This window comes from Cryptotermes secundus, unplaced genomic scaffold (assembly GCF_002891405.2).
Source record: "Cryptotermes secundus unplaced genomic scaffold, Csec_1.0 scaffold715, whole genome shotgun sequence".
NCBI lineage: Eukaryota > Metazoa > Arthropoda > Insecta > Blattodea > Kalotermitidae > Cryptotermes > Cryptotermes secundus.
In genome coordinates this window covers 340100-366680 of record NW_019724597.1, presented here as the reverse complement: position 1 = coordinate 366680, position 26581 = coordinate 340100, and the positions used below count along the sequence as shown (strand labels likewise).

General features: G+C 39.9%; 2 protein-coding genes across 8 annotated transcripts in view; both read left to right on the top strand.

Annotated features, from left to right (window-relative positions):
- Nucleotides 1-26581, top strand: part of LOC111862400 (vacuolar protein sorting-associated protein 8 homolog) — an 83003-nt gene that overhangs the window by 22798 nt on the left and 33624 nt on the right. For all 7 annotated transcript variants that reach the window (XR_004512794.1, XR_002842424.2, XR_002842425.2 and 4 more), the window contains exons 8-17: nt 5173-5307; nt 5457-5570; nt 8420-8538; nt 14303-14649; nt 16574-16778; nt 19048-19201; nt 21653-21897; nt 23986-24166; nt 25613-25752; nt 26089-26245. Coding sequence is in view for 3 of the 7 variants with exons in the window: in XM_033750651.1 (XP_033606542.1) it covers nt 5173-5307; nt 5457-5570; nt 8420-8538; nt 14303-14649; nt 16574-16778; nt 19048-19201; nt 21653-21897; nt 23986-24166; nt 25613-25752; nt 26089-26245 (1797 nt within the window). In the remaining 4 variants the exon portion in view is untranslated. The remainder of the gene's footprint in view (nt 1-5172; nt 5308-5456; nt 5571-8419; nt 8539-14302; nt 14650-16573; nt 16779-19047; nt 19202-21652; nt 21898-23985; nt 24167-25612; nt 25753-26088; nt 26246-26581) is intronic.
- Nucleotides 2838-4539, top strand: LOC111862401 (piggyBac transposable element-derived protein 4-like). The gene is made up of 2 exons (XM_023847753.2): nt 2838-3264; nt 3299-4539. Exon 2 carries the CDS (start codon nt 3325-3327, stop codon nt 4315-4317), a length of 993 nt encoding a protein of 330 aa, XP_023703521.1. The 5' UTR covers nt 2838-3264; nt 3299-3324; the 3' UTR covers nt 4318-4539.

Below are 26581 nucleotides of genomic sequence, written 5' to 3'. Positions count from 1 at the left end.
GGTGATATTCGGCAGCAGCAGATCTCGCATTCCCATCACATACACCCAAAACAAACACCATATCGGCATATTCCTCAGTGGAAAATGTGTACGGCATCTTAACTTCACAAAGCCACCAACACAACATCCTGTTTACTACTGGATCACTCTGCCTACCTATGCGCAACATTCCAGCTAGTCTGCCTTATCTGCTGACACAGCTGACTGGAACGCATGGTCGCCCAGGAGGGAAGCATAGCACTGCATTCACAATGATGCGTTTTGAAAATCTGTTGTTACTCCTTAACTATTGAAAATCGACCACAAGTTTATAAGGAAATTTTGCAGGAAATAACCCCAGGAATATGTACCATAAGCCGGGGTAAAACTTAATGAATCACCCTGTATATTATGGCGTGTCACATGTTATTAGCAAGCTTTTACGTTCAGCTGAACCACGGCCCTCTGGCTTGAAGAAATTAGATGTAATCCCTTGTGTGATGCAGATGAAGAATCTAATAGTGATATATTAAGTGAAGAACTTTATATTGACTATGATGATGAGACTAATTTGAAAATTGAAGGAGAAACTGTGCATGAAAAATTGAGCACCGAAATGTTGGAAAGTGAGAGAGAGAAACAAGTGTTATTGCGTGTTGGTGGGTGGGAGTGAGAGTGAGAGAGAAACAAGTGTTATTGTGTGTTGGTGGGTGGGAAAACATGACACTGGGCGATGATGCATATTGGGAAATGATGCCACTGAATAAAGCAACCAGGATCTCAAGAAGACAAGAAAGTACATGGGGTGATAAAACATAGTGAAGCAATTTCAGAAAAATTTTGTGCCAGGTAAGAACATTGCAATAGATGATTCAACAGTTGGGTTTAAGCTTAAAATAATATTTTAAACTTATAATCCAAAAAAAAAACAGTTAAATGGGGCATCACATTATTTGCATTAGCTGAAAGTGACACTGGTTATGTTCACAGTATAATTGCAAATTATGGAAAACTTACAGGCGACACGTGTAACTTGCCATACTCTGAAAAAACGTTAATTTCAAGAATAATTCTTTCCTTGATGGTCAGACTATGACTCAGTGTGTCTGGTAGTGGAGACTACCACCATTTCACTGACAGATATTATAGCAGTGCTCAGCTGGCCCAAGAATTGGACAGTTAAAAGTGTAAGGACACATTTGGCTTTCTAAATTTATGCGCTTGTTGCACATACTTCTCAGGCACAACAGTTCACTTAGTGACTCAGCAGCGGCCTCCTTAGTCTAGGGGTAACGTTTCCACCTCATGACTCAGGGTACGTGGGTTCAAACCCGGCAGAGGTCATGGAATTTTTAAGGGTGGAAAAATTCAGGGAACAAGTCCTCCAGGAGGGACTTTAAGCCGTGTGTCCCATGTCGTAGATTTACAGCACTTAAAAGATCATCATGTCTCTAGGAGACCTCTGAGCAAAATTAGGCAAAGTTTCCCGCCCAAGCAGTTTCCAATTTCTCCGGTAGATGGGGAAGTATCAAGGACCACTGCCAGAGAGGTGGCCGACCTCGCTGGCAGAACGGGGCTGATAGCGAGCACTAATTCTGGAAGGGCATGGCAACTAGCAGAATAATTAAAGGGGGACGCACAATAGGTCAACAACTGGTTGCAGTGCATGGGGAAACCCACCCCCTCCAAAATAATAATAATAATAATAATAGTAATAATAATAATAATAATAATAGTGGCTCAGCAGGCATTTAGAAACTCCTGACAACTTGGCTGCGGAAATTTTTCTAAACATGAGGACCGGAAAGGTTTAAGTGACTAGAGATCAAGGAATATTAATGGAGGGACCACTCTGTAGGTAAAAAGTCACTTCAGAGGACTTGCCACAGTTGAGCAATGTCTAAAAGTTGTGGAAAGTTAAAATTTATCAGCTGGATTTAAATCTCCCTCCTCCACATGGGGGACTTTTTGGTGTACTGAGACAAAATTGATTTTATGCTGGCTACAGGTAACAACAGAACAAACGCACCAGAATTGTTATGTTATGCAAACATTTCCTAAACTGATTGAGCAACCATAGGATGTTTCAGACTGTCTCTACTGAGAAGTCAACAGCTTTTTCATGCATACGTAATCTCTGTCATGTTTTTCTGTCATGAATTTGAATTGCTGTGTATGCTAAACATTTCTGCCTCAGGGTGGAAAGAAATCTTCAGACGTACAGATCTCAGATTTTGGTATGTGGTTTTCTCTGTGTCACACCAGAGAGTGGTTCAGGGTGTGTTTCAGCAGTGCCTTTATGGACCACCAGCTGTGAATAGCTTCAGAAGAAAATTGATGTTTCAGAGGAACATGTCACCTCTCCAAATTTAGGGTCAAAGCATACACCAAGCAAAACAATTATTTTGGGCATCATATCCCAGAAGATAGGACCACCGTTGTATGAATCTGAAATGCTACAAATTTAATTTTTGGCTGTAACTCTCAAGTATTAACCTTACTTTACACTAAGTTAGAGATTAGCTCACCATACAAAACCTTAAATACAGCCGAATAACTCTCGCACTAAGCTGGGGTCAAAGTATTGGAGAATCAGATTTCATCATAGTGGTTACTGTGAATGTCTCTTTGCCACTGTTTCCAGGTTAACTGTGGGACCCAGACAGACTCACATCCATGGTATAATGCTAATTTCTTATCTCCATAAATTGCTAAATGCTAAGAAACACTGGAGCTGTACCTCCACAAAAAGGCCAAGGCTCACAGTGAGCTGTAGTGCCAGCTTTTTACCTTTTGCCTTGTATTTCAAGTATAGTTCTCCTTAAGTTTGTATTGTATGTTGTATTTGAAACATCTTTAACCCTTTACGGTGGTTTGACGTTTGTCGTACCGTGGTATTTAAATGCCCCTGTCTGTGGTTTCACGTACTGTGTACGTTAAGCTGTAAGCTAAGTTTCGAAATGGCATAAGAATTGAAAGGATCACGCTAGAATTATGCAGTTTGGACTCCCCTGTTATGGAGAGAACGCAGTCGCTGAATGTACGCATGCAACTGCACCTCCTATGCCAGGAAGTCTAAAAATAAACTCGTGACTCACAGTGGTATCAACGCTGACTATAATTTACACATTCCAAACACATGATATGGTTTAGTGGTTAGGAAAGCTAAGAACAAACAGCGCCAGCGGTTGTTTGTGAAACGTGTTGAAAGGAACTGTCCTTTCAGTGGGTGCGTGTTTACTTGAACGAAAGAAGGGTCTATGTCGTCTAAAAAAAGTTACTCATAGCTTTCAAGTTTGCAGCTGTTCAGTCAGTCTAGTGTAAACGCGTGAGCTCGTAGTTACGATGGCAGGTCCATCTACAAGCCGTGCTCTCACGCAAGTAGAACAAACTGAATTTTTGGAGGAGATTTTGGACGACATAGTTAGTGATTTTAGTTCGGAAAGTGACAGTGAGTGTGACATTGACTACACACAGTTGGTGACACCTGGAACTCACGTGGTCAGTGATAGTGACCTTAGTGACAATGACGAAACCCAGGAAGAAACTGTACAGGTAGAATCAGGAAGTGTGTCCAGTGAGTTTGTGTGGGAAAACATAGACTCGTTTCCCGCTTCAAGAGAAACATTTTGTAATGAATATGGTCCCCAGTTCGACACTGCTGAACTTGATGTCGTGGGTTCATTTGAAAAAATTTTTGATATTGCCATTGTACAGCTCATTGTAGATGAGACGAATAGGTATGCTCAGCAAGAAATTGCTAAAAGTGTCAGACCCCTCACATTTCGCTCCAGGCTTTGGAAGTGGGAAGATGTTACAGTGGATGAGATGTACGTGGTGTTGGCTCTGATTATGTTGACTGGCATTGTACAGAAGCCTACACTCAGATCGTACTACTCTAAAAATCGCCTCCTGTTCACCCCGTTTTTTTCTGAGACTTTGCCCCTGGAAAGACTAGAGGCCATAACTAGATTTCTGCATTTTTCGGATAATAGTAAACAAAGTGAATATCAAGGACCTCCCAAACTTTTTAAAATTTTTCCAGTCATTCAGCACCTAAATGACAGATTCCAGAGTCTTTATCTTCCGGCCCAGAACATTGCAATTGATGAGTCCTTGACTCTATGGAAGGGTCGTTTGTCTTCTAAAAGACTCACAGAACGGCATTTTGTGGAGAAGATTCCAGCCACAGGAAAGAAGGCAAAGCCACAAAGAAGATGTGTCGTGTGCTCAAGACAAGGCAAAAGGAAGGATACTGTTTATTGGTGTAGTGATTGTGAAGCAGCGATGTGTTTTGATGAATGTTTTAAGAAATACCACACACAACTCCACTTCTAATCAACTTGCTTCCATCGTTGAGATAAAGGGCGGCCATATTATCAGGTAAGATTATAACACCATCTTTTAAGATTATTTCAGTGAAAAATTCATAATTATATCTCATATAGTTCAAAAGCTATGATAATTAATATAATTTAGACACAAAATTTAAATGGCCAACTAAAAAGTAATACCGCCGGAGGCACCACGAAAGCGATTTTTAAATCCCCACGCTCAAGGGTTAATATTTGATTATTTAGAAGATTATTATTAAGGGTATTCATGTGTTATGTATTTCCTGTGGATTGGCTTTGGTGTAATCAATTTTGTCTGCACTTTTATGAATATGAATGCAACTGAGATGTGAATAATTGCAAAGTACACATTTTGGTGATATGTACTCCATTGGAGGATACATTTCCATCCATATTCCCAAACTCAGTCTGCACCTTCTCACATCATATTTATGCAGCGCATATTGCCCACCTTCGTGACCTTTCCTTAACACTTTCTAACGTGAAGTTGGTCTTCATAATATTTAAAAAATTCAGTTAGTACCTCACAGAAATGGCATATGGAAATAGTTGCTATTTATTCTGACAGTTGTAAGAAACGCATAGACATACCAAGTTGGTAAAGTACAGATTTTGTTAATGCCCAAATGGGTGGTATGTATAGGAGCCACTGTGGTCTAAAGGGGTAAGTTGTCGATACTGGTCCTTCTCAACTTTTTAATATGTCTAAGTCATCTATGAAGTTGGTCTCTAATATCCCTCCCACTAACCCCTTTTTCTTTCTGTTTTATTGTTCCACTTGCTTCAAATTTCAATTCATGTTTAACCAGTTTTGCTGTGCATGTATTCTTCCTTCTAGGCGTTAGCTGGTGAACGTGCATGTTACAACTCAATCGTTAGCTTTGGAAATCAGATGCTGCTGTTGGGAACGAAGATGTTCCACGTGTTAACTATTCGCGCATGGGATGAACGACTGAACCATCTCATTAAGCAGGTAACAGTCGCTTGCGCCTTGCTCACTTGCTGCACTCTTGCTTAATGGATCCTAAATATAACATTCAGATCTTCACTAGAATTTGGTAATAACAAAATAAGTAATTATGCTCTAATTCTGAACTGTAGCATTATGTGTTGTGTTGTCAGAATCGGTATTTGGATGCACTGATGTTGGGAATGGCATTCTATGAAGACAAAGGCAAAGCAGTAGTGGGCCTTAAAGGCCCAAAACAGAAGCGCAAAGAAGTGGCACGCAAAAAGGTATGTCAGACGCTGGACGGAAACTAAACTGTTGGCACTGCTTATATGTTCTGTTAGTATATGCAAATTTGTGGACATACTGGCTAGTAAAAGTGTTGACAGTGTAAGCTTGATCAGAAATCTGTTTAAATGAGCAAAACATTTCCTTCTTTAATACTTGGATATACATATGTAGTGTGTTCTTTTACTCCAGAAATTATGTCTGCAAATCATGATGTTAAAATACTGCTGTTAGACTTGAAAGGATTCTGACCAACACATAATTTTCATGGAAAATTCAGTTACAAGTTCCTGATACCTTATCGCCAAATGCATTTACTTTTAACTGTTTTATCAGTACATGTTTACAGGATGTATTCCCCCACAGACACACACGCTGTCTTGTTTATTACTAAGGGCCCTTGTTTCCATTATGCAAGTAAAGATGATGTAAGTGTATAATTTTATCTTGGTACTAATGCTGCATGTTTGGCATTGCACGCACATCATTTCTGACACAACTCTGGTGCTACTTTCTTCTTTGCTTATGATAAATTTTTTTCTGTTGTGTTACTCCTTGAACGTGAAACTCACAATGTGCCACGTATATGAAGGGGTACCCAAAAGAAACCGAACATATTTTTTTAAACTTATTTATTCAAATTTTAAGCACAAACCTTCAGTCCCCTTCAAAGTACTCTCCACTTACACTAATACACTTGTCTAGTCTTTTATTCCATTTTTCAAAACATTGTCTAAATTAATCTTTTGAGATGCTTGACAGCGCCTCTGTCGTTTCTTCCTTTCATGTCTCTTTTCATTCGAGGAAACAAAAAAAAGTCGCACGGGGCAAGGTTGGGTGAGTATGGAGGGTGAGGAACAGGGGTCATACCATTTTTGGTCAAGAATTGTCATACAGACGGGGCTGTGTGAGCAGGGGCATTTTCATGATGGAAAAACCAGTCACCCGACTGCCACAAATCTGGCCGCTGAACTCTAAGTCACTCCCGACAGCTCCACAATTTCTTCAGTGGTCCGTCGTCGATCTTCCTTGATGATTTCACGAATTTTTTCAACATTTTCATGTGTTCGGGCCGTGGAAGGATGACCAGAACGAGGTTTGTCATCAATTGAGATTTCACCATTTCTGAAACGGGAAAACCACTCAAACACTTGAGTTTTCCCCATAGCATCGTCCTTGTATGCCGTTTTTAACATTTCAAGAGTTTCTGTTCCATTTTTCCTGAGCAAAAAGCAGAATTTGACCACCGCACACTGTTCACGAAAATCAGCCATTGCAAAAACGGCAATCACACAAAACAGTTGTCACTATAAACTCTGCTGAAACTAGTCCTTACCTTCTGAGTCAACGGTAGTCGGCTTATCGACTCAGGAATGTTAGCTCTATGCGCTCATAGTGGCAAAACGCGGTACTACAAAAGCTCTGCCCACAAAAAAATTAGTTCGGTTTCTTTTGGGTACCCCATCATATACAGCCTACAGCCATGGAATCAGGCACTGCTGTATTTAATTGGTTGAGGCACTATGTAGACACAAGGAACACAATAGCATATAAACAAACTGAAATAATGGCGTATGCGGATGATATTATTGTAGTATCGAGATCCCTAAGAACAATGAAGGAGACCTATAAAGAAATAAAAACCACAGCGAAAACAACTGGCTTAGAGGTGAATGTAAATAAAACTAAAATGCTGATACAATTAGAAGGAATCCAAGGCAAACTGGAGAAATTAACATGGAAGGGGACGGGATAGAAATAGTTGAAGACTTCATATATTTAGGATCAAAATTCCACAAAGATGGAGAGGAAAATCATAAAATAACAAGAAGAATAAAACTAGCGAATAATGCATATTTCTCGTTACTATCAGTTTTTAGATCAAAGGATATACACCGAGCGATTAAAACAAAAATATATAAAACAATGATAAGACCAGTGCTTTATTATGGATGTGAGGGTTGGACGCTAAACAAGATAGAGGAATCAGTCATCAATTCTTTGGAGAAGAAAATCCTAAGACGAATTTATGGACCAATAAAAGAGAATGGGATATGGAGAATAAGATATAATAAAGAGTTATACAAATTATATAAGGAGCCAGAGATCTCAGTGATGATAAAGCTTGAAAGATTGCAATGGGCTGGGCATGTACAGAGAATGGATAAGGAGCATATCCCAAAGAAAATATTATACAGTACAAGAACAACATAACACAACCCCACCACCTACCCCCACCTACCCCCACCACATCTACCCCTACCACGTCATAACTCAATCAATACGAAGACACACACACACATCCAACATTACAACATTCGCAGCTAAAAAGGGAACACACATCACAAGACACGGTGAGTACTACACATTATAATACAACACATAACAGATAGAAGCCGAAAGTAATAATAATAAGTACTTTTTTCACGTTGGAGGTTTACACAGAATATAAGAAAAACAACCCCCATGGTAGAAGAACCACACGCAAGTTTTAATTAGGACACATAAAACGAATAATCTTAACAAGTTTTAATGTGTGTAGATTTATTATAGTTGACGAATACACACTTTTTAAATACTTTTTAAATAATTTTATAAAGACATATGATGGCAAGCAATGCAATAGATTAGCATAATTAGGGCACCTGATGATGGCTCTATGTTGCCGAAACATGTCATGAAGTAACAGGTGAAATTGAGTGCACTACAAGACGGCCACTGTATACATATCATGGATGAAAATCAGTGCAACAGGACGCTAAAATACAACACTGTATGTTTAGTTTCACTGAGATGAGAGCAGTCAGATGATGCCAAATGAACTGACATGTTTCATGTTTTATGTTAGGTGTTGGAAATTCTACATACGTATATTGGGGAGATTTTGGAGCCTGGCAATGGGGATATGGAACTCTGCCAAGAGGCTCTGCCTGCTTGTATTGAGTACTGCATCGAACTGGATGTCATGTAAGTTGATTTTTACATGCATCTTCACTAATGAGTGGCCAATGTTATGACAGTTAATTCTAGTCAGCATCATGTCCTTTACATGTAGAATAATCAGAAATTATACTCTCAACCCTTTGAGCATAAAAATGTTTAATTTTGTATTTAAATTACTGCTAAAAAAACAGCATCTGGTGCTGTTTAACAGTTCCTGTGTGTTGCACCCATACATTCCGCACTTACAACTATTCTTTGCATAGAATTTCCAGTGTATATTGTGAGCATCTTCTTGCCTTTCCATTTCGTACATGATATTCTGATTTAGTGACTAGAAATGGGGTTTGGATTTGTAATTGGATTTACTGAACATTTGTGACTTGTAACCACAAGTAGTTATGAAGCAATTGCTAATGTACACACTCTACAGCTTACTATAGCACACATTAATTCTTCTCAGTTCCGCTTCACTAGCTGTTGCTAGGTTACGGTTCAGCTTGTCTGTTCAACAGCTCCTGTCCTTGCTGGCTGGTGTCTCTCACAGCCAACCCATGACAGAAGTCCCCTTACATTCTCGGCTGACTGAAAACTCTGATTGGTTCTCCGTCATATTCTGTGATCACTTTCCTTACCTTCCATTTTGTCATGTAGTATGTGTGACTATAGATGGGGTTGAATAGATATATTGACCACTTATTGGTCACTGTAGCACTGTCACTGTTTCCACAATTTGCAGTTCACTAGAGCACATAGTCAAGTGTTCTCAGTGTTACTATATGTTTCCTGGCAGTGGCTGCAATAGCGGCTATTCCTCTGCCTCCAGCTCAAGTCCTCTCTTCACAAACTCCTGTACAGAACTCAACTAACAACTGGCTCTGCTCCACACCTTCCATTTATATCATCTTGGCATGGACCACAAAGACAACACAGTTCATCCATTGTTGCGGGTGTTACCTAGCCGTGACTGTTATTTACATAGTCACTGCTTAGCGATGGGGTCTATACGCCACAATATTATGCATGGTATATGCCACAATCTGCCATTCATTTACATTATTTTATTTTAGAACTGGGTGATTTTAGGTGGCAGAAGCACCCATTCTTATTCTACCTGATCAACGTCACTCGAAAGGAAATACAAGAAAATTTGAAATTCTTGCCCCAAAAAATAACCCAGGCCAACATTTCTCACAGAAATGTGGTCTTACCTGAATCTTCATAAGGGAAATTAAATATGTGTGGTTACTCAGAAATGTTTTCATTTGTAAATCTGGTTTTTGTTTTACAGGCTGAAATGATCTCCAAACGCAGATGCATGCTTTTCCACACAAGTGCACAGGCACATATGCGCACACAGATGTAGACTGAATATATAAAATGTCTTTAGGTGAAGTCAGTTTTGATATGTGAAACTAATGTCTATCTGACAATGATTCCTGGTAACTTAACACTTTGCGGACAGGCAATTTAAATATTTAAATCACCCTGGGGACCGACATTTTTAAACCTACTACCCTAACTTGTGCACTGTTCACTTTAAAAATTAATATAAAATCTCCTAATTAATTTTATGAACTAAAATTTTTGGAGAACACTTACCAATGCTCCTAGAAGTGCTTGAGAGTGTGATATTTCTGGAAACATTCCCCTTTGTGAAGTGGCATTACACAGAACTTGCAATGTAGACAGTCATACTCCTTTTTTTGTGAACTGTGCAAACACAGCACTGCCTAGAAGGATGCTTCCCCTTGGAATGTTCACTCTTCACAATTTTCACGAGGGTATGTTTCCGCATATCAGCCGAGAGTCGCCCAGGGGTGTCCACATGAGGATTGCATGGGGTAGGCATTGATGGGCCCGGTCGCACTAAGTCTGTACCTGACTCTGGTTCTGCCGCCACCACCTGGTCTGTAGCCCAGGCCTTTGCCACATTCATCAGAAATGCTTTGTATTTCAATTTTGAATCAGGGTTTACATTTTTGTAAACAGAAAATGAATTGAAAATGGCACAATTTATAAGCCACAAAGCAACTTTCTTTGTCCACTTTATTATTTTCATAGGAAGAGAATAATAGGCCAAGTATTGATCGGCTCTTTCAACTTTCTTCATGAACATATTGTCACGTGTTGGGTGTATAACGCGACCAATAACTTTATGCCGTATTTGATATAGTGAATTTATTGCACATTCGCTCTTACAATCGATTTAAAAGCTCAACTTTACTGCCATCGGCAGTACTAGACTGCATACTCTTCCCTGGCCAACTCATAACTAACTAACTGGCTAGATTCCAACTGAACTCATAGGCTGCTACCTTGAGAACTGTCTTCGGTGGCTGTGTAGTTCCCTTATAAACCCTCAGCCGGACAACGGGAAAACAGTTAAGTAATAGGCACCACTGTTGTCTGACGCCGTGTTTGCCTGTTACGTAATGGGTACCGCTGTTATTACCTTCGTCTCTAGCAACCACTGTTTACCTGGTTTGCTTAGCATCCGTCGTTTACTCGCTTTGCATAGCGACCAGCGTGCTGAGACTCAGCTCACTTCAGCTCCGCTCGGCACGTCACGGCTGGCGGGGAGGGAGGGGCGTCATCCATAGCGCAACACGTCTCAATATTATACTCAGAAATACAAATAGGCTTCCTTACTTGTCCATGTTTCCTTTGAATATCAACCATGCTCGAATTGTAAATTGTGGAAATAATATTCACAACACGAGTATCTCTATCTCCAAAAAACAGTTCTGCTACTTCAGACACTTGCGTTGGGTCCGATAGAATTTGTTTCAACCCTGGATTTCCAGTAAACTGTCCAAAAGTAGACGTTTTTGTCTACTCGTCCCCATGTGGCTGTCCCTGCAATTTTACTACCTGCACTTTCATCGGGGCTACTTTTATTGTCTGTGGCCACAATTGTTTGTTGTCCCGTGCCACTGCCACTGTCTAAATCACTATCACTACACGTCTCAGAAGGAACGTCAGAGAATAAGTCAGATATTGCTTGGTTTTCAACCGCTTCTTTCCTTGACTCATTGCACTACTAACTTCCTGCCTGGTATATAAGAGCTTGAAGGGTCAAAGATCATTTTCCTTTGGAGGGGGAACCCAAACAGCGAGATCAAGTTACTGCCTACTAAGGAAACATTCTGGAATAATATTATGCAGTAGTCATTACATTTGGATGGTGCCAGCAAAAGGTATAGTGTGTTTTAACATAATGTGTCCTAAAATCATAATATTATGCCACCGGTCTGCCACATTTAAAAGCACTGAGCATAAAAAATGCTGCCCGTCCGCAAAGTGTTAATATGATAGCAACATCACATCAGTTATATAATGATATTGTTTTTCTGTATAATTTACTTACATTCATGGCGTAGGGGTTGGCACATTTATTTGATTCACTCTATTTTGTTCTTGTGATCAAATCATTTTGTCTGTATTGATGTTTTATGATCCCAGTGCTCTAACAAAACATATTTTATTATCAAAATTAAATCAGTATTTATCTTCATTTCATTTTACAGTTTTATGCACTGTTACTCAAATTACTGTATAGTTTGACAGATGTTATATTTTTTAATCCAATGCTGTACCTAGTGAAGGTTGTTATAACTGATTTAAAACTAGGCAGATATGGCCACAAAAACCCTCCCAGCTACTCAGTATGTCATTCAGTTTCGTGTTGAGTGACCCAGTGAATCTTTGAGGATGGGGCCACAGTTTCTTTTTGTCCATGCAAAGGCAGCATAATCATTTTTCCTGTAATTGGTTTTAATAATAAAAATAATGATCTTATGACTCAGAGGTAAGTCTCTTAAATCGTATTATTAATTCTCAAAATCAGCATACAAGGTGGTTCAAATATGACCGGGACTGATTTGTGTGTAAAGAAGCCTCACTGCGCAGCAGCTGTGCGACCTTGAGAGAGTGAAGCCACAACCTCCACCCTCCCTCCTGTTTGGGTTAGAACCTGTTAAGTCCTGTCTGGGAGTTGCTAGAGTGATGAGCGAACAGAAGGTACCGCGGAGCGTGGAACAACACATTATGATCAAATTCCTCGTTGGAAAAAACATCCCGTCCGCTAAAATTCACCACAGACTCCAATAACAGTATGGGGAAGAGTGTGTCTCACGGACCTGTGTGTTTGAGTGGTGTAAGTGCTTCAGAGAGGGCAGAGAGCACGTGGAGAATGAACCGCATGATCATCGGCCACGAACATCCGTCACCGAGCCAAACACTGATCATGCAGGCGTGCTTATTTGTGAGAATAGGCACATCACTATCAAGGAACTTGGAGCAATGCTGTCCATCAGTGTTGGTAGTGTAGAAGACATCGTGAAATACCACCTGCACTATCGCAAGGTGAATGCACTGCGGGTACCACGCACTTTGACAGACGTGAACAAAATGGTGCACATGCAAGCTGCCAGTTGTCTCCTACAGTGGTTTGAAGACGAAGGTGATACATTTTTTAAGTCTTTAGTGACCACCAACGCAACGTGGGTGCACTACTTCATTCCCGAGTCCCAGCAGTCATCATGCAAGTGTCGGCATACCAGTTCTCCCAAACCCAAGAGAGTGCGGATGAGCTATTCGGCAGGAAAAGTGATGGCAACGTTCTTCTGGGACTGGCAGGGTGTTATCCATGTAGACTTTCTGACAGATGCCAGAACAGTCAATGCAGCTTATTACTCAGACCTCCTGGCAACAGACGTTAAGGAAAAGATCCGATCCAAGCGGAAGACAGGTGGAAAGCAGGTAGCCTTCCTTCAAGACAATGCACGCCAAAATATGGCCAAAATACAATGGGAACCCTCCGGAAATTGAAATGGAACCTTCTGACACATCCACCGTACAGTTCCGATTTGGCCCCAAGTGATTTTTACCTGTTTGGAAGGCTCAAATCAGACTTGCAAGGCATGTGGTTTGTGGACTATGATGCCGTCATCCAGACTGTTCGTGAGTGGATACGCTGCCAACAACAAGCCTTTTTTTAAAAGGGCATCAGGATGCTTCCAGAACACTGGAAAAAATATGTTGACTCCAGAGGGGAGTATGTTGAAGACTGACACGTGCAGGTAAGTTTTTGGCAATTATGGTTTTTAAAAAAAATTAGTCCCGGGCATATTTGAACCACCTTGTATTTAAATAAATTTGAGGTTGCAACAAGAAATAGATACTTTCCAGTGCAGTTAGTTATTCACACTACTTCAGTTATGTATCCCAGTGGTTCTCCGGCTGTGGTGTGTGGGTCCCTAGCGGTCTTCAAGGCCTAGCCAGGGGGTCCATGAGATTATTTTTGTCTTCTTGTTACAAGTTAGAAGGAAAACATGTTTTATTGAATATTTTTAATATTTTAAAAAATGTAGTAATGTAATGGAATGGAACAATTACACAATAAATATTTTGGACTCAAAATCGCTTTCAGATGTCTGTGGTAGTTGCATAGTGGTGACTCAGGCATTTTTGTCATTAAATGATTGAGGTAAAAAAAAATTAGCCGTTACTGAATATTTTGTAAATTGGCACAAGAAATAAAACATTTTAAATGAGTTATTTTGTTTCATTCTTTTTTTAAATTATATGCAGGTAATTTAAATGTGGAGGCATGAGGCGTGTATGTTGTTAGGGGATACACAGACTTTAGAAGTTTGAGAACCACTGCAGTAGGGCACTGTTATGTTGTTGCAGAAAATACTCTGTTTTTTCTTAAAAGGAAATTTATGTTTAACAATGAAGTGGAACTGTTTGCACAACAAGTTATTTTGTTTTGATTCTTTTATAGAGATGTTCTATTTGGAAAACTTTGGGAGGCATGCGTCCATCATGTAGCACAAGCATGTTACCTGGAATCACTTGAACCATGGATTCTAAGTGATCATCTGCCTCTAGTTCCTCCATCCATCACACAGCAGTTTGTGCATCACTACAAGAAACAGGGAATGCTTGAGGCACTAGAAGCTTGCATTGTGCACCTAGATGTGTCTTCTCTAGACATTGATCAGGTTATGAGGCTTTGTCGAACCAGTGGTCTTTATGATGCAATGATACACATTCTTAATCGTGGGTTGAGAGATTATGTCACTCCCCTGGAGGAACTGATGCCTATACTTCAGACAGCACTAGCGACAGGTTAATATAATTCTTACATGTGTTGTAGTGTTCTTATTTTATTCACTGATTATCTGTTCTATGAACTGAAGCCAAAGTGGAGCTTACGTGCTCTCATTTCTGACGTGTGTCCAGATGCTTGAAATACTGAGTTCATTAGCAGGATGCCTGACTTCAAACTTGATGGCTCGAAAGGATTCTGACGGTGTATAATGCTCAGAATTACTGGGTTTTCAGACTTTGTCCATCACCCGTTATTCTAGAAACTAGAGAACACAACTTTTCAAAAACTGGATCTGTTTGGGTCCTCACGTGAGGGGCGATGACAGTTACTCTGTGGGGTCTTTTAGAAAGACCTAACCTCAGTCTTTGGATTGAGATTAGCTCTTTGTAAGAGACCCAATAGAGTAGGTGTCTCCCCCCTCACCTGAGAACCCAAACAGATTCAGTTTCCGAAACATTGTGTTTTCTAGTTTCTAGAATACTGGACAGTGGTTGAAGTCTGAAAATCCAGCTATTCAAACATATTTCTCAGCTAGCCTTGAATCTTACTGCCACACCTCATACAGTGCACTTCCATTGCAGAGATTCTTGAAGCACACTTCAGTGATGTAAGCGTTGAGCAAAGTATAGCCCTCTCCTTTCATGTATTTTGCAAATACAGTGCATTGTGCAGCAACCATGATACGTACGAGGTGTGTTCAAAAAATGACGGGAATTTCCGTATTTTGGAAAAAATATTTATTCATTCGTCTACATTAATGTTGTCGCCTTCAAAATAGTCCCCATTCGATATTATGCACTTACGCCAGCGCTTCTTCCAATCATCGAAACACTTCTCAAACTCGATTTTTGGGATAGCCTTTAGCTCTTTCAGCGATGCGCTTTTAATGTCATCTATGCTTGTAAAACGACGGCCCTTTAAGGTTCTCTTTATTTTTGGAAATAGGAAAAAGTCACACGGAGCCATGTCTGGCGAATATGGAGGCTGGGGCATCGTTACAGTATTGTTTTTGGCCAAGAATTCACGAACAAGCAACGAAGTGTGAGCAGGTGCATTATCGTGGTGCAAAAGCCATGAATTGTTTTTCCACAAATCCGGGCGTTTTTTTCGGATTGCCTCACGCAAACTTCTCTGATTGTGATTCGGCGATCATTCATAATCATTGCTTTCACTTTTTCCACGTTTTCATCGGTTGTTGATGTGCTGGGGCGTCCGGGGCGCTCGTCATCTGCAACGTCTTCACGGCCATCTTGGAAACGCTTATACCACTCGTAAACTCTTGTTTTACTCATAACAGACTCACCATAGGCCTTTGTTAACATTTCACACACTTTGTAACACTTTATTTCATTTTTTACGCAAAATTTGATACAAATTCTTTGATCCATTTCTTTTAACAAACGAAAATCGCCAAGCTCATAAAAACACGTCTAACCTTAGCGGCTGCCACAGACAAAGTAAGCAATGAATACAGCTGAAAATTTTATTGTACTTCAGGGGCATGTATACCAACATAATAAAAAAAAAATTTTGACAATTGGACTCTCCAAACCCGCGAAATTTTAAAATTCCCGTTATTTCCTGAACACACCTCGTACTGTAATGTTACACCTACAGTTTTATGAGATTTTCATGGACATGTTTATCAGACATATTTGTTATTTCTTCAGCACAACCTTATAGAATAATTTTAAAAAATATTGACAGTATGTTGCACAGAACTAAAGTATTAGTCCAGAATGGAAAGATACTTATGAATAGCTAGAAACAAATATAAATGTTCTGTTTTTTAGTTCTGTAACAGACAGAGTAGGCCTAATACAGGTAATTAGTCCATCAGTTTTATGTAATATGCTCCAAAATATTGTACAATAAATTTAACTGTACAAGTTCCTTATTTGTAGAAGTAGTTTATTTGTATTCACGTTGGTGTGACCACAGGTAAGCAATTGAGTGACAGCCACATTGCACTGGGCAATAAACTGCTTGTGTACATCAGCTGTTGTCTTGCTGGCAGAGCATACCCTCTGTCTGGTGATGTCCCTGCAGAAGACAACCAGAGAGTGAGACATGAAGTATTCAAATGTCTCACATGTCTCCACAGCAAGAATGCAGCTGACTCCGAGCAACCCTATCCTTACTTGAGGTAAGTAAAGAGCAACTTGTCTTCAGTTGTAATGAAGGAAAGAATGTCATTGCCAGTATGTAATAACATGTTCCAGCAGTGAAGTGCATTTTCCTCTTGATATCAGGAAACAAGTGCCACAAAATGTAAAACAGATTTCATGCAAGAGGATCTGCTTAGCTACTCAAGAAATTTCCCATGTTTCATATAACCTGAAGGGCACATGTTCACAGCATCCCACCTATGGACCCCTATCCTGACCCATATGAATCCAGTCCATAGCCTTCCTTTTAGTCCCTTTTAGGTACAAATATTCTCCCCACCACACTCTTCTCAAACACCTTCAATCTGTGAAGAGTGCAGTCTTCCGGGTTGCAACACCATGTAGTTGAGAGAGCACCAGACATTTCACAGGACTGTGGAGGGCTAAGGGTGAGCCACACAGGAAACTGTAGAAACATGCAGCAGTACTGAAGATGGAGATGATACATGGTCTGTCCAAAAAGAAACCAAACTTGGTAAATAGGGCACCAGCAAGCCAACCCAGGTGACTCATGACAGTGACACTATGTAGTGGTGACCTTAAGCGTTAACCTGACACCTGTCCAATCACACCACGTCAATTAGTCATCAAGTACATGTGGTACAGTAAACCTGTCTCTTGTGCCTTCTGCGTTTTTTGCAATTTGAAAAGTGAAGAACCTTCACGTGTTTGCGTGAAATTCTATTTCAGATTGGCAAAAACTTTACAGAGACTTTTCAGATGTTGAAGCAAGATTATGGAGAGGATTGTTTAAGCCATACACAATGTTACGAATGGTACCAACGTTTCAGATCGAGCAGAACGTCCACCGAAGACAATCCTAAACCTGGATGGCCTTCCACATCAATGGACGATGAGCACGTTGAGAAAGTGTGTGCTGTGATTTGTGAAAATCGCTGCCTAACTGTCCATGAAGTTTCTGAAGAAGTAGGCATCAGTAGAAGTTGGTGCCACACAATTTTGACCGAAAAACTGGAGATGCATCGTATTGCTGCAAAATTTGTGCCACATCTTTTGAACGGTGTATCTGTTGGTCAGGAGTTGTTTGATCGTTCAAATGCTGACAAAAACTTTCTGAAAAATGTCATAACAGGTGATGAAATGTGGGTGTACTGGTACGATATCAAAAAAAAATAACTCAATCGTTGCAGTGGGTGGGAAAATCTTTGCCATGACCAAAAAGAGCATGTCAGAATCGATTAAATGTGAAGGTGTTGTTGATAATTTTTTTATGGGAAGAGCGTTGTTCATCACGAGTTTGTTCCACATGGTCAGAGAGTCAGTGGACAATTTTAGTAGGAGGTTATGAAGCTTTGAGGCTTTCACGGCGGTGACTATGAAGAAAGCAGTCTTCTGGGATTTGGCACCATGTATATTTGGTGTTAACCGACGTTTCGGAGGAACGTATCGCCTCCATCTTCAGGGTAGAAGAAAAAATATAAGAAATCTGCAAGCGAAGAGACCGTGAGAAACGGTAAAGGCAGTCTGCTTTTACGTTAACGTCTGTTAAGGTCAGTTAACACCACATATACACGGTGCCAAATCCCAGAAGACTGCTTTCTTTCAGGTTATGAAGCGTTTGAGGGAGGCAGAGTGAAGAAAGAGGCCTGAGGAGTGGAGAAACAAGACCTGGATGCTGCACCATGACAATGCACCTACTCATACGTCGATCCTCATCTGTGAATTTTTGGCAAAGCATGGGACAGCTGTCATTCTCCAACTGCCCTACTCTCCAGATTTGGCCCCTGTAGACTTTTTTTGTTCCCAAAGTTGAAATCCACTCTTACAGGTCGCCAATTTCAGACGACAGAAGAACTAGAAAAATATTCGCTACTGGACCTACGTACTAGCCCACAAAACCCATTCTAGGACACATTCCAGAACTGGAAGAAACATCAGAAGTGGTGTATAAGCAGTGGAGGGGAGTACCTTGAAGGAGACAAATCTTATGAAGTTGTAAGCTTATCAATAAATGTTTTAAAAAGAAAGTTCAGTTTCTTTTTGGACAGACCATGTATGTTCCTCCAAAATTTTAGGCTTTCCCTGAACATGAGAACATCACATCCACCCCTCACCCTCTTCGTGTGAGAGGCAAGGTTTCACACCTGTAGAAAATTACAAATGCCACAATAATTATATACCAAAATTGGTAATTTATAAGGGAAATTAGTATGAGAAATTTATTAAAGTGTAATCTCTCATTGGAAAAGCCATAACCTGTTTCTTCCCTTTATTTATTCTCCTCAGGGCTTTACTTCACTTCGATACCAGAGAATTCCTGAATGTGTTAGCCCTGGCTTTTGAAGAGCCTGAGTTCACATCTGAACTGGGTCTGCGGCAGGTGCAGAGGCTTGTTGACATCCTGCTACTGGTCATGGTTCAGCAAGGTGATGGTTTCACGGTTAGTGCCAGTTATTGAAACTGCAGACATGCTTTTCTGTAGTGTTATATTTGAGCATTCTGTTGCATTAGGTTGTCGCTTATAGTCTGTTGTTTCTGTCTATAATGCAACAATTAACAACACTGATTCACACTTAATCCATACAATGGTCATTATATGTATAATATGTTATTATACTTATTAAAATATTAGCATATGTATGCATTATCACAATGCTACTACATGTTTTGACCAGATAAGGCAATCTTAAGGCAACATTTTTATAAGGAGTCTAATGCACTGTGCACTAATCAAATGTCATTCTTTTCATTACATCATTGGTGTTTTCTGCTTCAAACAGAGAATGCAAAGGGACAATTGATATGTACAATCAAGAAAACAACACACCAACGAAATACAGGAACAGCTGAATTAAAAAAAAACACCAATGATGTAACGAAAAGAATGATATTTGATTATATTATATTCTAATATTTTAATAAGTTTAATAACATATTATACACACAATGACCACTGTATGGCTTAAGTATGAATCAATGTTGTTAATTGTTGCATTATAAGCAGAAACAATAGCCTGTAAATGCTATTCTGTTATGGTTTTTGACTGCATCTTGTGCAGAAGTCACACAGCAGTTGGCTCATGTTGTATAACAGTGAATTCATAATCAGGCTTTCAGTGTACCTGTTAATTTAAGCCCTTGTGGTCCAGTATCAAGGCGAATTCGGTATCTGCTTTCATTCTGTTGGATCCAATCTCAAGGCAGCTTGATACCCTTTTTTGCTGACTTCTGCCTCTATATTGAGATGGCTACGAGCTGTCACATATGCTTTGTTCACATTCATGTTTGTCAGTGGAAATGTTTATAGTCTGTCAACAGATTTACTTGAAAAAAATAATTGTGAATTCAAGTTCTTGCAAAAAAATAATTTCACCAAATTAATTAGGACAACTCATCAAATATTTTAGAACTGTAAGGTTCAAGCTGGTTTAATCCTTTCATGCCTGAAGTTGATATAAGCACTGTATAAGATTTCAGTTCCTGCCTCACAGAGAGGACATGATATACGTATTACAAAGATCAACCTGTGGATGTTGTTAGGGAACTAATCAGTGATTATTCTGAAAATCACAAAAAAAACAAGAGCAAAACCACATGGGCAAAGTGTTTTCATGTTGACACAGGTGGTACAAGTACAGACCTCAGTGCTGTAAAAGGTTAAGTGGGAAAACACATAGACGATGTTGAGATCTGTCTACCTGTAACTGCAGTTTCTCTTAATGAATGTCTGGGTTTCATTTACGTGTGATGTCACTGTGGTCATGTTTAGTTGCTTCATATTCCTGTGATCTTGTCTGATCAGTGTTTAATTATTCTTCAGTCAGATAAATGCCTACTGATTGCATCTCTCTCTCTGCATAGATTGATATCTGTGCACTGTGCTCTCAAATCAAAGCATCGGATGCTCTTTCCTTCAAATCAGGTCAACCTGTACAGCCAGTTTCCAAAGTGTAATGGTTTTACTGGTAGAGGACACTGAATTTCAGAGCATTTTTGTGTTTGCAATAAAATCATTATAAATATTTTATGCACTGAGTAGATTTTTCTGCATTTTTCATAATCAAACTTGTGATATCTATCTTGTAATTCATAAAGTCGTGATTTTAAAAAATTGTGAACTCCAGTCAGTTAAAATAAATAATTTACAGAATAATATATAATACCTCAAAATTCTGGCTGTGCAGTGTATTGAGAATACAATGAACAACACAAATAAAAAGTTTTGTGCAATTATGATTACTGGATTAAGAGATATGTTAATTTTACTAGTACAGTGTTTGGTCATTGGATTTTTTCAGTTGACCTAATCCTTCCAGTCGCAGTAGGCCCTGGGGTTTACTCAGCCTCTAACAGAAATGAGTACCAGGAATTAATTAAATAATCTTCCTGGGGATTAAAGCGCGACCGGCGCATAAGGCTGACAACCTTACTGCCATCTTTGAGCCGATTGTCTAGATAATGTGGGACCCTCAACGTCTCACAACCCTATGGGCCTTCACAGCCTGGTACAGGGATAGCTTTACTTCTTTTTTTTTTAAGTACAGTGTTTAAGCAAATCAATTTTATGTAATTCAACATTCTAACTTCTGATGTAATTCATGTACTGCACTGGATATTTAGAAATGGCATCAGTACACCTGATGCAATTTGTATATGAGCATACAATGTTTATGTTAATGGTCCTTACCTATGAAGGGAATACCTTGAATTTCTTTATCATGTTTTGTCACTGTATTCAGTATTGTCCTCCCTTAAGTGTGGGATGGCTCCCAGAACCCAACAGAATAGTCTGAATAATGTGTTGTATGTCATCATTAGAACCTTAGAATTTAGTTTATGATAGTATGTTCCCTTATAGAAAACTCACACATTTTGTGGTTGTTCCTTGCAGCCTAGTCAAGTAGGGTCCTTGTTCACTTTCTTGGCCCGTCAGTTGGCCAAACCGTGGTGCAGCCTGCATGTGGAACGCCAGCTGTTTGAACAAGTGGTAGAATTTCTTACCATAGACTCTGGTTCCAGTAGCACAATGGGACATCATGAGGAGCGGCAACAGGCACTCCTGGAACTAATGAGGGCAGGAGGCCTTGCACATTATGACCAAGACAAACTGCTACGGCTAGCTGATAAAGCTGCTTTGTGAGTATCTCTGTTCAACCTCTGTTATCCAGCAACAAAGAATTTTAAATTTGATATTATGGGAGCTGACAGCTAGAATTTAACTCAGTTTAACTGGGTAAATGATATGTGTAGTGAAAGCTACAACACTCAGTCGTCTGAACCACACGCGTATGCTGTTGCTGTAATGCAGACATGGCCAGTAGAGCTTATTGTCATATTTGTAATGTGATTTTTCATCTTGGATATTTATAATGATACGTGACTGATACTCACTTTACTAAGAAGTATCGCATTGTCCTAATTGAAAACAGAAGCACGTTTGAGTCAGAAGTCTTAGCCTTCATTGCTTCATGTTGCTAACCACACCAGTACCATCTCGTGTCCTGTGTCAGCAGTTCTGTCCATCCTGAATGTCCCCCTCGATTGGGCAGTGCTCCTGCTGCATGTTTGGAAGGTCTCAGGTTCAGATCTCAGCCTGGAAGGTCATTGTGGTTTTTCCTGATCCCCTCTTTGTAAATGCCTAGGTACCATCTTAAATTAGGGCATGACCTTCAACATCCTTTTCAATTCATTCACTGATGATCATAGCATTCAGTACTCCTGACAGTACCATTAAATAAACCATAAATGAGTTAAATAAATAATATTTGTCAACAGTGACTGCTGCTGTTCATACATACACTTGCTTCCACAAAATTGCAGGATGCACATGTGTGTTCTCATCCTACTGACAGTTTAAGAAACTGAATGTTTTTTGAACATAATAACAGAATAATGTTCCTCTTTATGTGCAGGATTTGAGCCAAGCTCCCTTCATTCAAACCTTTGTCCTTAGTACTCTGTATGCATGCACATAGTCAAACATAATGATTACACTTGTTACAGAAGGAGATGTGTGAGGTCATGTGTGTTCCTTCTTCCTTACAAAGCACTGGATGCACAATAGAGTTAATGAGTGATAAACATGGGAACTGAACATAAAATGATGGAAACAGAAGATAACAGGAACTGAGTTTTCTGGTACAGACGTACCCAGTTTGGTCATATACATTATTTCATGATAAAACCATACAAAACCATCAAGGGGGAACTATTAAGCACATTCATAATTTCATGTTCAGTCACTAGAGCCTTTCTTTAAAAACTATAAGAAGACAATAACCTGAAATCCAGGGTCTCCTGCATCCAGCTCCAGCCAGCCTTGCATATTTTATTGTGTGGTTCCAGCCTCTCCGGCTGCCCTCAACACAGTATGAAAGTCCACTCACTCTCATCCCTCATGCTTCTAAATCCCATGTGTCTTTAAATATATGTACTCCACTGTAAATGGAATTTTTCATATTTTGATCTGGATGAACTGTAACCACCAGATTTGCGAGCGTTTACTGTATGTGTGAAATGGACTCTCACTGTGCCACTATTCTTGTGCAGCTGACAGTTGAATAGCACACTATGCTGTGGTAGAAACCTGAACTTTGTGTGGCTCAGATGGCACCAGTCCTATCTGGGTACAGACTTGTCACAATCATTGTTAGTGTAAGGAATGGCTGAACATGTCAACCACCAGCTCTTCACCAGATGAAATACAAGAAATCACACGTGCATGACATGCTTGTGTAGGCACGTGCCACAGTGAGCATAACCATCATGACATATGGTATAGTTTATAGGAATTACCGGATAATGTTGCTGTGACTGTGGTTCCTAAAGGAGGATGAGATGGGCAGGGCATGTAGCACACACATACAAAATTTTGGTTGGAAAATCTGATGGGAAGACACCACTTGGAAGGCCTAAGCGCTGATGTGGGGATAATATAAATAAAATCCTAAAGGAGCAATGGTGGGAGGGTGTGTATTGGATTCATGTGGCTCAGAATATGGATGAGTTTTGGGATCTTGTGAACATGTTAACAAACTTTCAGGTTCTGTAAAAAGCAGGGGGTGATTTGATTAGCTGAGTGACTGATAGCTTTTCACAAAGGACTCTGCTGCTTGTAATTACTTTAGGGAATGCTTGCAAATATTTTGAAAGAGTGACAATAAAAGTAATCTCAGATCATATAATTGATGCATTACATGTCTGTGTGTTTTGTGGTGTTGGCAGTTACCGGGTATGTGAGCACCTGTATGAGCAGAGACGGCAGTACGACAGAATTCTTCACTGCTACCTAAGAGATCCACTGAGAAAGCCGCAAGTGTTTTCATACCTTCGGAACATCCTCTTGCTCTACACCAGTGCTGCTGACAGAGCTAAAGTGGAGACACAGATTGCTGACAATATAAGGGTATGAATGACACATCTTACACTATTTATGAGGTATAGCTGGTGTCTGTCAGTGGTGACTTTGTGAGCAAGTTAAATCTTAGTCCCCCAGTTAATTGCTCTTCACCTTCAAAGTTGTTCTCTTTGGCAGCTCTGCGTGAAGCTATTCTTCTCTGTTACATTTAGAAGTATTTCTGGAATGCCTCATCTGATATCGCTTATAGCATGTGTGACATATAATGCTGATTCTCCTCCGGTGACCCCAAAATGTGTCCCTCTCAGTGAAGTTTTCGTACAGTGGAGCAGAAAGATGTTGCACAGAGCCAAATCAGGAGAATAAGAGGATGTTCCATCAGAAGGATCCATTTTTACATCACAAATTGCCTCACTGATACTGCATTCTGGTCCAGTGCATTGTCTTGATGTAACACTCATTTGTAAAATTTGATGAACTCCCTTCTTGTCTGGAAGAGTTCCATCTTCTGGGATATAATGCCATGTAGTCCATTGAAAGTCAGCCAGTGTTTCAAAGGAACGCGTCATCCCCATTTTCAAGGTCTAAGATTAGGCCATGCAAGAAACCAGCATGAAGCAGGTAGTGAGTGGTTGACTTTCAACAGACTACTCAGCATTATACATATCACAGAAGATGGAACTTGTCATATCTGTCACTGTCAGCCTTGCACCCTACTCTCTTTTTATCCATCCACAAACATTCTACTATCATTCTGATAGTAGCTGTGCTTTCCATCAGTTTTTGCTGTTCTCGGCTGCTTCAGTCAAAACTCGTCATGGACTTCTCTTCCTTCAGGAAATTATTTCTGGCACAAAAAAGAAGCTCATCCCTGTGGCATGGCAGATTGCTCATTAAGTTCTGCTAACACCCTATAATGTTCACTCACCGTTTTCTTCAATTCCATCATAAATTTGAGGCTGATATGTTGTTTAGAAAAATTATCACATATTTGCATTATCAGATTGTTGAGCATTTTCACTGTAAGACACACAAAACTGTGTGACAGCTGAAGTGATAGTTGAAGGAATATGTTGTTATAACATGCATTTACAGGTTTGAGGTGGAATGTGTCAGCAGTGCCCCACACCTCGTGCCCACTCACTTGCCATCTGTCTCCTGTATCAGTAATGCTTGTGATCTGTATCCAGCAGCCAGAACAGCAGTTATAATGAATGAGGTTCTTCATAATCATTCACAGTCCCTTCACTCGGGAGCTAGGATAGTACCATTAAATGAGCCATCACCTCTTCCTTCCAGAACTCAGTTTTGCTGAACACTGTTGTCCTTCCACATCATTTGGTGCTTTATAGTTTCTGCAGTTCATACAACACCATTACAAAACCTGCAGTCAATCTCTGTGTTTGTTTAGCTGAGTGCTGAGATGGCCGTAATTGTCTCTCTCAGATATTCGTGTGTCTACTTCAGAATTAACAGTGTGTGTGACACTTTCAGGAATTGCTGGACATTGATGCAACCAAGACAGGCCAGGTTCTCCTGCAGCATGTACCTCAGCTTGTGCCAAGAATAGTTGGGATATTACAGGAGGAGCCCAGAGTGTTGTTTCAGTTTCTACAGGGCCTCTTTGATTGCAGGTGGGTCTACTGGAAATTTTAATCTCTCTGTATTATGCCTGTTACTGAATGACATGCGGACAGCACATTTATACAGCTTTTTGTCAAAACTTTCTGCTATATTTGACCCTCAAGATCCAAATGTGTCCCAGTGTGATCTGTGAACTCTTACCCTCTATCTTGATTCTGAATAAATGCCAGACAGACTTTCCAACCTACAGCCACTAATTGTGGGAGCTGTGAAACCTGTTTTATTGCATGTCTGTTTTGAGATATAATTAACCATTTTCTTAAAACTTTTTTAAATATATTTTGAAAGTAATAATGTACATCTCTCCTCCCTCCTCTACTTCCAAGGGAGGCACACTCCAGTCTGGCCCAGCTAAAAGATGAGTTGAATTTTGATCCAGCATTAGTAGAGCGGTACATTGAGCTTCTCTGTGAGTTCAGTCCTGAGAAGGTCTACCCATATGTTACAAGCAGCGATGGTTACCGGCTTGATAATGCCATACAGGTAAAGTATGAGTATATTATGCATTGATGTGTAACTTCCTATCCTGCCTTACCTTTCAGTTTTTTAAATTTAATTTCCTATTGATATGAAGAATTTTTGTTACAGAACTGAATGCATCTATTGTCAGAAACTCGTCTGTAAATCTGTGTGTGCCTCATTTTACACAGTGTTCTCTTGGTCATTCTGGCTGCAATTTGCAGACAACCATAATATTTGGTACAAAAATGTGAATGTCAGTTTGTTGCAACAGGGATTGGCCCTCTGTCTGGTTGAGAATTTGTTTAAACTAGATTGTGACTTGCTTTTAATAGTTGTACTTAAGCCAGATAGCTCAGT